Source organism: Tauraco erythrolophus, chromosome 5 (assembly GCF_009769465.1).
Source record: "Tauraco erythrolophus isolate bTauEry1 chromosome 5, bTauEry1.pri, whole genome shotgun sequence".
Taxonomy (NCBI): Eukaryota; Metazoa; Chordata; class Aves; order Musophagiformes; family Musophagidae; genus Tauraco; species Tauraco erythrolophus.
The window spans coordinates 71,709,329-71,721,419 of NC_141469.1; the positions used below are offsets into that span (position 1 = coordinate 71,709,329).

At 40.5% G+C, this 12,091-nt stretch overlaps 1 protein-coding gene across 2 annotated transcripts in view; it reads left to right on the top strand.

Moving 5' to 3' along the window:
* SH3D19 (SH3 domain containing 19) overlaps positions 1 to 12,091 on the top strand; it is an 87,961-nt gene that overhangs the window by 33,875 nt on the left and 41,995 nt on the right. For both annotated transcript variants that reach the window (XM_086611804.1, XM_086611805.1), the window contains exon 3: positions 9,601 to 9,641. In XM_086611804.1, coding sequence (XP_086467930.1) covers positions 9,601 to 9,641 — 41 coding nt within the window. The remainder of the gene's footprint in view (positions 1 to 9,600; positions 9,642 to 12,091) is intronic.

The window sequence follows — 12,091 nt, forward strand, 5'->3', positions numbered from 1 at the left end:
TGTTTCTGAAGCTAAATTTGGTTGAGTGGCAAAAGGTGATGATAGTGATTATTTCTTCCAAACTATAACCATCCATTAGAGGCTGCAGTATTTACTGATTTGACATATAATTTGAGGTCCATGATGTCATAAGACAGCCAGGGTATATGATCGAGGGTGGAGGAAGTTCTTCTTGTCTTGTAGTACATTTGCATGGTGACTTGCTCAAAGATGAGATCTGTTGCACTGGAGAGGTATCCCCAGCAGGTAAAGGCCTTCTCTGGGTTGTTGAGGTAGGTATTTTGAGTGCTCTTACAGCAAATTCAGTGCGATGCCTGCCTGTCAGGGTTTTGCAGTGTGTTTGGGATAGATACAGGTTTTGGAGGTGTAGGTGTGGTTTTAAAAATCTGTTTGACTCTCGTGGTTGACACTTCTATTTCACCCTTGGAAAAGATTTTAAGGATCTAAAATATTGGCTGTTTTTCCTTAATTTGGGCTAACAAAGATACTATCTTTACCTATACACTATACACTATACCTTATCTACATCCTTGTAGAATCGGAATTACAAGACTCGGAAAATAATCTTTGATGTGTATCTTTTGGGAATGATCTACCTCAATCTCAGAGTTGCTGGATCTTTGTGAGTGAATAAAAAGGACGGCAGCTTAAGGCTATATTTAAACTCAGAGGTTAACATTGTAGACCTACAGATGTATGAATGTATGGTTTGTTGTTATGTAGTGCAAGTTTCTGAGGCATCATTTTCTGCATTTTGTAACCAAAAGCTCTGACAATGTCTGTGGTATAGAACAAAAGGAGGTGTTTCAGTGGGCAAGGGAAGAGTGTCTAGGCAAACATGCTGTTTCTCTGACTGAGCTGCATGCAGCTGCATTTTCTGGAAAGACAGGTCTGGTGAAGGGTGTGGTTGTGAGATTTTATTTTACAATTTCTTTGCACTGTACATTCTATAAAGGCCACTGTTACAAGTTCATGGACCTCATGTACTGTAGGGTGTAACTGGGTGAGTCAACAGTCCATTGGAACAAGATGTGATCACACATGAAGATAATTTTACTTTTGTGAAGCATTAATATGGGAGGGTTGAAAATGACTGTTTCTGCTGCTTGTTAAATGATTTGTTTTAGGTATAAATATAAATGGCCAGTTTGAAGCCAGTATGTCTCTTTATATGGATGACCTTGTAATATTCTTACAAACATTTTTTGGCTGATGGTTTACTTTTACAATGTAGAAGGGTTTTTGTTTCTTGTTTTGAAGTGCTGAGTTAAGAGTTCACTATATTTGATGTATATGTATTAATACATCTGTTTTATAGACAGTCCCTTCACAATAAATGTCTTTGCTCTCAACATACACCTATAATTTAAACAATGAGGAAATTAATTCTGTTTCCTCACTCAGCTAAAGCTTAAACTCCAGCACGTTTCACACTGCTTATTTGACTCAGATGGCCTATGGAGAAGTTGAATTAGGCTAAAGGAGCATGGAAATCCTGTGGGATGAGACTTGTCAAAGAGCTCAGCATCAGCTGATGCTGTACTTTGAAATTCGCAAAGTTGCTGAGCTTATTTTTTCGCACTGAGGTCACACCAGCATGGAACACTTCTTGGAATCCCACTTTTGTGACTTAGGTTGAACTTTACATGTTGGATGCTTCTCAGATGGCTGGCTTTTGTATTGCAGAGCTGGAATTGTGTGCTGGTAACCTCTGACTGAGCAGGATCCAGATACTATCTTAACTGCTGAGTGTAGAGTCTATTTGGTACTGTCCCTTGGAAGTGAGACTCAATTATCCATCTACCGGAAGCCTTAAGATGTCTCAAGATTCACACTGGTTTCCTCCTCAAAGAATGCACAGTAGTTGAAGCAAATGGGCCTATATTTTACATATTTTTTTTTTTACACTGGAAACAGATCTAGGCAAAATAAGAAACACCTATACCTTGTTCTCTTGATTTGATTACTGCTCTGAAGTCTTTGAAGTGTGTAAGCTTGCAAGCACCTGGATTCCTCACCTTCTTTTCATGCATCCTCTGGGTCCTGCTGCGTTCTTGCTCTTGCAGTCAATGCTCTTCAGTTGCTGCTTGTTCCTCTCTGGACCCATGCTCTCTTGTGTTTATTTTCCTAAGCTTCTCAGTCTCAGTGTTTTCAAAGGGCCAGACAAAATGCACCCATCTTTTCATGACTTTGGGTGATTTCTCCCTCCCTCCCATGCCCTGTTCTTTTCTCTTTGCTGATCTGCAGGTAACTGGTTTAGCAGGGATTTAAGGTACTTGCTGTTGTAAAGCAAAGTGCTATCTGTTCTGTTAGAAATCATTATTAATGCTGTAGTCATATGAGGACATTCACATACCACTTTCCTGCTTTAGAAGACTTTAAAGATAACCTTAAGTTGTTTTATCTGAAAAAGCTAGTTCTTCTCTTCGTTTTTTTTGACCCTTACATTTGTGTCTGAACGTAGTGCTGGCCGGGCCCAGATATCGCCGTCGCTATCACTATGACAATTCAGCGATACTTGCATTTACATTTACAGTGCTACCTTACTATCATGCTATTATTAAAATTATAGGTGCTTTCTACTGCTAGCAATATTTACTACCAAGGTTAAATTGTCATTAAAGCATAAATACTGTTTACTAATTTTAATCAAAACATACAGCAGGGTTAGCACAACAGTGAGTTAAAATATGTTGATAGTTGACATAGAGGAGAATCTTCTTAGCTATTACAGAAGGTCCAAACTCTTGAGCCCTCCATTCTTGAAATGTACATTTTATTAGGAGCTGAAATCAGTAAATATACAATGAATACTGAGAATAGCTTGTATCATGCTCTGAAGATTTGCCTTTCTGGAATGGGTGTGTTCATACAGTCATCTTCGGGAGCAAGGTGCAGTTCAGCTCAGATTTCCCCTAGCATGTTCTTTCAGACAACAACCTATCTAGCTTGTCCGTAGCTCGGGATCAGGAAGGAGTTAATTCCGGGTACACTCGAGCTTAGTGACTTATTGACAAAAGATTTGGGAGGTGTTTCAGCTTCAAGATCTAAGCTGGACATTAGTAACTGTGGAAGCTGTTGCAACTTCATGACTTCTGGTTTGCTGTGAGAATCGGAGTGTGAAATGTTACTGTCTGCTGTCATGATCTGCTTTGACTTCCTGCCTGTGTTCTGCCTTGAAATTGCAGGTTCTGTTGCAGAAATATGATCCCCAAGTATGACAGTGACAAGCACATGAATATGTAGTAAGTGGCTGAAGAAACAGCTAGAGAGCAGTTCCTGAAAGGATTTCCCTATGCTGATCAACGTGAGCTGGTTTAATTAGCTGAGCAGCTGGATTTTAGCTGCTTCTTAACTACATCCTTGCTTGTCCAGACAGTGGGAAGTTGCAGTTGCGGCATTCATTAAGCGATGCAGAAGATGACATCCTCAGCATAGTGGTGAGGATTCATTTGTCACTGGACTTAATTACTGGTTGAGGATTACTTGCTTTTGGAGATAGACCTGAGAGAGAAGTTGTACAGGGGTGAGTCTGATTTGCTAGGTGACCGTATCTATACTATTGAACATGTGATTTCTTCGGTGACTGGATCTTTATTAGCCTTCTGTACCCACAGGGCTGTGACAATACCCCATGATTTAGCAGAGAACGTGAGAGTGTGTCTTCATTTCACAGCGAGACCACTGTGGTGCAAGGCTGCTGCCAGCTGCTTTTTTTCTGGTGCTTGTCTGATCTCCCAGTGAGCCAATCCAGATGACCAGCCCTAACAAGGAAAAAAGAAAAAAAAGAGTGGATCAAGGGATACTGAAGGGTGAGAAGAACAGCTGACATGAGTCATAGCCAGCATTTCGTGATTTGCTGTCAGATTAGCTGCAGAGTCATGGACTTAAGGTTTGTTTTGTGAGTAGAGGCTGAGCTGCTTACTCCAGGACTACCACTGGCCTCCTCGGCTGTCCGCTCCCACTGCTTCTCCAGTGTCGCCCTGGTGCTCATGTGGCTCTGCAGCCAGCTGGAGCAGTTGTCCTGTCTGGCTGAAAACTTATCAGGAGGTTTGGAATGGGATTGTTTGTTGTTAGCAAAATCACATGGCTGATCCAGCAGACTTGTGACCATGTCAGTGCCAACACACGAGAGCTGGTGGAAATGGTATGGTGAGCGTGGGGAAGGTGGGACTACAGGCTGTGCTATCGCTGCTTCCCTTACACTAACGGGGAAACTGCACCTGGAGTCCATGTGTCGTAATCTGCCTGCCACGTGTCAGTTGGAGGACTGGGAGTCCTCTGCAGTGGAGGCTTTGAAGAGGCTGATCTCTGGATACATTTTCAGTGTAGATTCACTTAATCCACAGGATTCATAAAGTTCTGTCTTCTGCAGCCACATCATGGAGATGAGATAGCTGTGACGCTTCTGTCCTAACTTTGGCAGCTTTTTGGTCAAACTAATAGATCTGTCTTTGGCCCACTATCAGGGTAGCGGTAAATCTGATCTTTTGCACCACCCTTAATTTAACTATAAAATTACTAACATCTTTCTGTGACTCAGTCTGCAGTGGAATCATTTAGGTGGCATTTTAAACATTTGGTGTTTGGAATAATGTCTTCTAATAAGTTTTTAAAATGTTACACCATAGTACACTGGCTGTTGTAAAGATGGAATGATTTCTAAAGTAACTGAGAGGAATATATGATGCCTTTTATTAAGCTAGTTTTATACCTCACAGTAATTTCGACATCAGCTGTTTAACAATTCTTGGCTCGCATTCCAAGAAGTCACAGGACATTAAAAGTAGCAGCATTTTAACTTTTTTTACTCTGTGTGTTTGTGTGTAAGACAGGGTCAATAGCCGTCACAATTAAAAACATGTTAAAAAGCTTTTACACAGGTATGTGAACCTAAGGACTGATAGTTTAAGAAAAGCTTCATAGAACATGAGGTGAAGGATAAATTTTGAGACTGTACAGCAAATGTTTCATTATATTCATTTTTTTTAGAACAAGCGATCATTCTTTTTCATTCTTTTTTTTTTTCCCCACCAGGCTTTTGTGTTTGTCTAGGGTGATGCATGAAAGAAATGCAATCAGTTTTGCTGTAGAATATTATTGTTCATAGGTCGGTTTAGATAAAGAAACCAAAGGTCCCGGTTCTGATAAAGAGAACAGGTGTTGTGGAAGATTGCTTGATTCCTACCGAGAATCCCATGCAAGCTACAGACTAAGAGACTGGTGGAGGTGGATGAAGGAGAGATGCTGAGACAGGCTTGGGATGTCTTTTGTATCCCAAGCAGTACCACAGCCCATAGGGCAGAAGACTGTAGGTAGCCTGGGGAGACCCCCCTCAATGGCTACGAGTATGTTCACAGGTAGGAGGGAGCAGTCACAAGCCAGTAGTGCCTGTGCTCTCCAGAGGCAGGTAAAGCCCAGCACTCCTCTACCTGTTTGCGCTCGGGAGCAGAGCTGGCTCACCATCAGCCGGCTGGTGGGAACGTGTCCGTGAGGTGACCTCGGCTGAAGCCACTGCTGCTTCTGAGACAGCTGAAGACGTGTGGGTGAATAAGTTGCCCAGAACCTCCTGACTTCTCTGCTGCGGTAAAGTGTGGCTTCAATGCTGTTCTGCTCCGGGCACACACAAATCCCTGCCTGCTTGCTTGGAGATGCTGGTGTGATTTGAGCTTTGTTCCACTTGAGCAGCACCTCCCCTCCTCTGCGGTGTGGGGACTTTTCAGGTGAGTGATACTCACACAGTCACTGTCTTGGGTCAGAAGTCAATCCACAGGAGCAGGACTTTGAGTAGTACTGTAGCTACACTGAAGTTGCATTTGAAGAGAGAGACTGCTCAGTGTGAGTAAAAGTGTCAGAGCAGAGTCCCTAATGAGGGAGGGGCCATGGTTTATACGCAGTAAGTGCACTTACTCCACTGAACAGTTTACAGCTCTTTGTTCAGTCTAGATTGTGGCAATTTTATTTCCTCAATATACAGACCTAAAATACGTTTTTGAAGCGTTTTCTTCAAATGTTTATATTTAGAAAACCCATCCTTGAAACTCAGAATAAAGCCTGCCAGGAAGAGTGAGTAGGTGTTTAACATCTTCAAACACACTGCTCCAGGTTCTTTATCTTTCGGAAATGGTGACCCATGGGACCCTTTTCATACTACTGCTGATTTAAAGTACTCAGCTGCTTTCAGCATAGCAGGTACAGCAGCTTACAGATCCCCGCTGAACCTGTTTGAGTGAGTTTGTTTGGGTGCCCAGAGGGCCTGACAGAGGTGGGTTAGTTCCCCCTTTCGAGGGGCTGGCAGGTGAAGCTTAACAAAGCTGCTGCCTTAGCTGGAACTGAAACGAAGTTTGTGCTTTAAATTAGCAGTGAGTAAGGTCTAGGATAAATGTGCAAATGTCAGAGGAGTTGCTCCGGTTATCTATTCCTGCCCGCGAAATCACGCGGGGAGTGATTGAAGAGTTTTTATCCTTACTTATTCCATTTTAGGTGTGACTGGCATGGTGTTGGAACTAATGTTTTTCAGTCTTTAATGTTCTGAAAATTCCTGCTGGCTGCTTTGTTTTCTTCCACTAATATGAGATTGGACTTTGCTTATGTACACTGCAGGGCAACACAGGAGCTGCTGTCCCCCATCCCTGGGGGCTGGTTATTGTCATGTTGTCCCCTCAAGCGTTCTGATGTAACTGTTGGGAGAGTCACACTGGGACCAGGATGAGAGGTCCCACGTGGGTTAAACTTGTTCCTTCTTCGTTTTTCCTTGACATGTGTCTTTGTGGGGATTTTATGTGTGCTCTGGTTCATTGCTGTGCCTTATGGACAGGAAGAGGAGGTGGGAAAGAGGCAGAGACTCCATACAGTAGAGTAATTGCTATAGCTTCTAGCTCATCAAATAGGAGAAATAAATTGGATTTCATTATGTTAATTATTTGGATGGCTTGAGAGAAAATGTGTCATTAATTGTGGAGCGGAGGAGGATATTAGTAACCTAATCACTTCTCTCTTTGCAAGACAGGACAAGAGACCAGAAATTGTTGCCTGTGGAACAGGGAGGGGTTAGCTCAGCATAAGGTATGGGCAAAATCACAATCTGCCCCAAGAACGGCATCTTATTTAAATTAGTGGAGTTTAGTGTGTAACAAAGTTAAGGAATTTGCAGTTCTTTCACAGGGCTTCATGAAAAAAAAAAAAAAGAAAGAAATTCTACATCCATTCCCATTTCCATGTTTTTAGAGGGCTTAAACAATTGTAAACTAAATTGATGTGAATCAAATTCTCCTGGGGGTAGGAAATGTAGTGCTTTGCCAAAAGGTAGTTGATGGGTGACCTGTTAATGGAAAGTGGAAAAGAAAAGCTGTCTTGCTATCAGCTTGTTTTGCCTGTGATCTCATGAATTCTCTGACAAAACTGTGTTATCTTGGGTTCTAAAGTACACAGATAGTTGCATACTTGAACTGCCTTGCTCTTGATATATCTGTACTTCAACTTCTCTAAGTTGGTTTTATAAAAGGTTTTGCATCATTGTTCTTTGCACTTTGATTTTTAAATCTTTTCTATACTCCTTTGGTCATCTTGTTGCTTGGAAGACTTGAACTTTTGCCTGTGTGGTAACTCCTATGATTTCTAGCCAAAAATACCTGCACGTGTCTGAAAGTGCTCATCAGATTCTGAGGCAAATGCAATGGGTCAAAGTGCTCTTGCCAGCAGAAGAAAGAACTTAACTTGTTCCTTTTGGTTCTTACTGATACTTGAGTATGCATACTTTATAGATCTCCTAATTTCCTGCTATAAAACTTAAGTAAATCTTGCATCCTGGCTATAGAAAGTTTTTACTACTCCAAAAGATTTCAGATTTATGTTACCAGACTACAGTCTCCTTCCTGTCCAGTACTAAACATGATTAAAATAAAACCCTAAAGGTTGTAGTTATTCACAGGAATGAAATTAGAAGAATAAAGCTTTGAAAATGAACATCCAAAAAAAAAGAGACTTGAGTTACAAAGGATTAAAAAGGAGTCTGGGGCTACCTGTGGGAGGCACATAGAACTAAAAGTGTTTCTTAAAGATAAGGCTGTATTATGATGGGGTGTTTTAAAGGAAAATCAGAACCCTTTTCTGCTGAGAATGCACAATGAAATATGACAGATAGAAATGTTTTCTAACACAGTTTTGCTAGCTGTGAGGATAGGGGCCAAGCCACATTTGAACTGTTTCTGAAACCAGACAAATAGGCATTGTTTATCCTAGACTCGACAAACTATTTCAGAAAACAGTTCAGTCAGAGCAATATTCATTTCTAGTCTTAATTAATTTTCAGAATGGCTGTAGAGGGAGGACATTTTTTATCCACGTCCTTTTTGACTGTCTCTTTCTTCTCTCCTCCAAATCCCCCTATTCTTTATCCCACTGGAGTAACTGCAGCCATCAGCAATTGCAGTGGAAGTGCATGTGGAGCTACACTGAGCCCTGACGGAGCTGGTGTTCTGCACGCCTGCTGCGGGCAGAGTGAGAGCCCTGTTAAAATGCAATGCCCCCCCATACTAATATTCCTACTGGTACACCTCTGATGAAGGCTGTGGTGGAAGGTTTCCAGGAAAGACTTGATTAGTATACCTTTCTCTTGTAATTAAGATAGCATATTAATTTGAACCAGACACAGTCTATTTATTTTCAGCCTTTAAAAAGACTATTCAGCACTTCTAGAGGCTTCTCACCAACAAGTATACTTTACCTGTTGTGTTTTTTTAATTAAAAAAAAAAAAAAAAGAAAAAAGAGAAAAAAAGTCCTTTTCTAAAGTAGTTGTGTGTTGGTTTTGTTTGCTGTTTGGTTTTGGGTTTTTTTTTTATCTCTTCTGTAGCTTTGCACAAGTGGCAGTTTATTAATACCATGTTCTTCAAGTTAGCAACAATTTCTGAAAATGATAATTCCAATTTAGTTTTGATTTTTAACTGCAAAAATAGTAAGAATTGCTATATCTGTTAAAAAAGACATTCAGAAAACAGACATCAGAAACCTTAGTTTCACCAAGAAAACAGATGGGTTGGGAAAAGGAATCATTTTTCTATCCTTATGTATCAACAAATTTTTCGTCATGTTGTCTTCCTGTCTAACCCCACCCACCAAGTTATTACTGAAAAATGCAGTCTCAACTGAAAGGGAAGATAAGTTGTTAAGTAATTGTTAAAAATATTTAGCAAAGGGGTTTTTACTTGTCCGTGTAAGTTTTATTTATTTACAAGAATGTTAAGTCATTAAATGCTTATAAACTGAGAATATACACACCCACATGGGCTTTTCTCCAAGTTTTCCCGTTAAATGAGACAGAACGTGAACTTCAGCACTGGATCGAGAGCAAAAATGGTTTTAAAAATTGGCTTTCTATCTTTGCAGAGTCTTGCAGCTAATCTGTAACCTGGTTTTCATTAGAAGGGGTTGGGTATGGTTGTATATTCCAGGAGTTTTGGACAAGTTTCTGTAAGATAACAACTTAGGGGAAAAATGCACTTTGCAAACCCTTTACAATATATGGAGACTTTCTGCGTGATATTACTTTGTTGTTTTCTCTTTGAGATATTAACCACATTGTAATTTTTTTCTTCATTTAGCCAAGGACCCTTGTCATCCATAAGAGCAGCAATCAAGAGATGTAAGTCTACTTTTTCTGTGCTTTGAGAATCATAATGTTGTATTACGAGTGCAACATCTTTGGTTTTAGTAACTGGTTAACTTTATATGTGAAAATAAAGTAGCTAGCAGGTTTTTGAGGGGCTGCAGCTTCTTTCTCACTCTTTTTCTTTCTTGCTTCATGTTAGACCATCTTTTTGCCTTGCTGATGGGCTGTTCCTTCTTGCTGTTTACTAACATTTTCTTATTTATACACGAATGCGTTTGTGCACAGATGTGATCTATCTCTGAAGAACTTAGGTTACACATGCCCAGTTTTTAGTTCACTTGACAAAACAGAGGATTATTCCATTTTAGTAGAAATTTGCAGCAACTGTTCATTGCTTGTACTGGGGACAGGATTGACTCATGCACTGGGCTCATTTTGGAAAACAAAAAATTGTTTATAAATCTTGAATGAAAGTCCAAACTCTTCTTCCCTGATTTCATCATTTAACTCCTCTTCCCCTTTCCCTGCTCAGTATATTTCCAGGCAGAGAATTTCTTTAGCTGCATCTTCCAAAGTATTTTATGCTGTTTCTTCCGTTTTTCATTTTTATTTCCATTCTGTCTATGATTTCAATTTCATATTAATGAAACAACTCTCAGGATTCTGCTATGGGGAAAGATAAATTAGTGTATATACTACTGGTTTGCTTCTCCTGAACCTATTAGTCAGGGTCTCATTAGTATGGATTAGGTTGGAGGGTAGTCAAAGGGGATCATAAAAGCTTTATTCAGAGCAAGTCTACATGATGCTGTAGTTAAAATGCAGCACTTAATCTGTGCTGTTGCTGCCATAGATAAGAAACTGGAAAACAGAGAGCACCAGATCACAGAGGGCCTTTTGTGGTGGAGTCAGAAACTGATTCAGACTGCCTAAGCCCTAGTACCTCATCTAACTGAGAAACCGTATAAAAGATCATTAAGCAATTGATAGTGATGTTTTTGAAAATACAGTAGCAAGTGGTACTTTGTTTTGAGGCACAATCAAGTAAAAAAAAATCTAGTCAAGAAGCTCTGGCTGATATGTTATATTATACTTACATGTATATGTAAATAACTATGATGAAATACAAGTACCGTGTGAATTATTGAGATGATAAGCTAGAAAAATATCACTGTGCACGTATGAAAGCATTGTATATGAAACTATAGTTCTTTGTATGCCAGTAACCATACTTGTGGATGGACCTAAATTAAAAATGGACCCTGAATAATTCCTAACTCCTCTTGCCATCAATCTGGAAAAAGTATGGTATTCTCTGGAAAAGTGTATTTCCCTAACAGAGTTAGAAGTCTACTTTTATTCCTTAATCACAACTTCTGTGGGCTCTTTAATTTTCAAGCAACATCATAGGTATGTGCATGGTTTCAACTTTCCAACCTGTGGACAACGTGTTATATGACTTTGTATCTGTAAGTCTCTCCCTGTCTTGCTGCCAGAGTGAGAGTTTATTTTCCTTTCAGCCACTCTGACTATAACTGTACAGAAAGATGGCGTCACTTTGTTTCTATTGTTTGGCAGCTCCCTGAAATTCAGAAAAGTGAGCCCAGTGTGCTTGAAGAAAACAAACATGTTAACATGAGATATGCTTGGGAGTAATTTTTTAATCTCAACTTTTGAAAAGTTACCCCTGGATTTTTAATGATGGTCTCAGGCCAGGATGCACCATTAAATCCAGCTCCCACTGAAGTCAGTGGAACTGTTTCCATTGTGACACGCACAAGAATGACGAAGTAAAAAGAGGCAAGCCAAGTGCTGCAGTAATGAGACAAAGGGGAAGGATGTTTTCACTCTCTTCTCCACTCTTACAGAATAGGGTGGTGTTAAGGATCAGGGCTACGGAAGCAAGCCTGCTGCCCTAAAATGCTGGAAGGACCTGCAAGCTTATTCCGTTCTCATTCTGTCCTAAGCAAATATGTGGCTGAATGAAGGATGTGTAACAGCTTGTACATGCTCTGAGGCTGTGGCTTCCCATTTGGCAGGTTTGCAGCCATTTTTGGCTGTGGGTTTTGTTTGTTTTTCATTTTTGTTTTGTTTTGCTTGGGGGCTTCCTAGGATTTTTTTGGCTCCCACTTTTTCCCAACTAGATCAATTCCGTGACCTCATTCTCTCCCCATCTGCACAAACATTTGGGCTGGCATAATGCAGGGAACGATGCAGAGGCAGGAACATACAGCCCAAGGAAAGGTGTGGGAAGCAGTGAAGTGCCTTCATAAATCATTATTGTCAAATTTGAGTGAAACTGCAAGCTTGCTCTAAGGGTGTGGTTATGCAGATTTTATTCAGCAGCAATGCCCAGCTCTATGGTGCCCAGCAGTTTGGTCAGCTGTGAAGAGAATATTTGACCTCACCGGTGGGGTGGGAAGAGGAATCTCCATCACCCCCCTAGGTTATTTTTGATCAGTTCCCTCACTCAAGTTGGACAA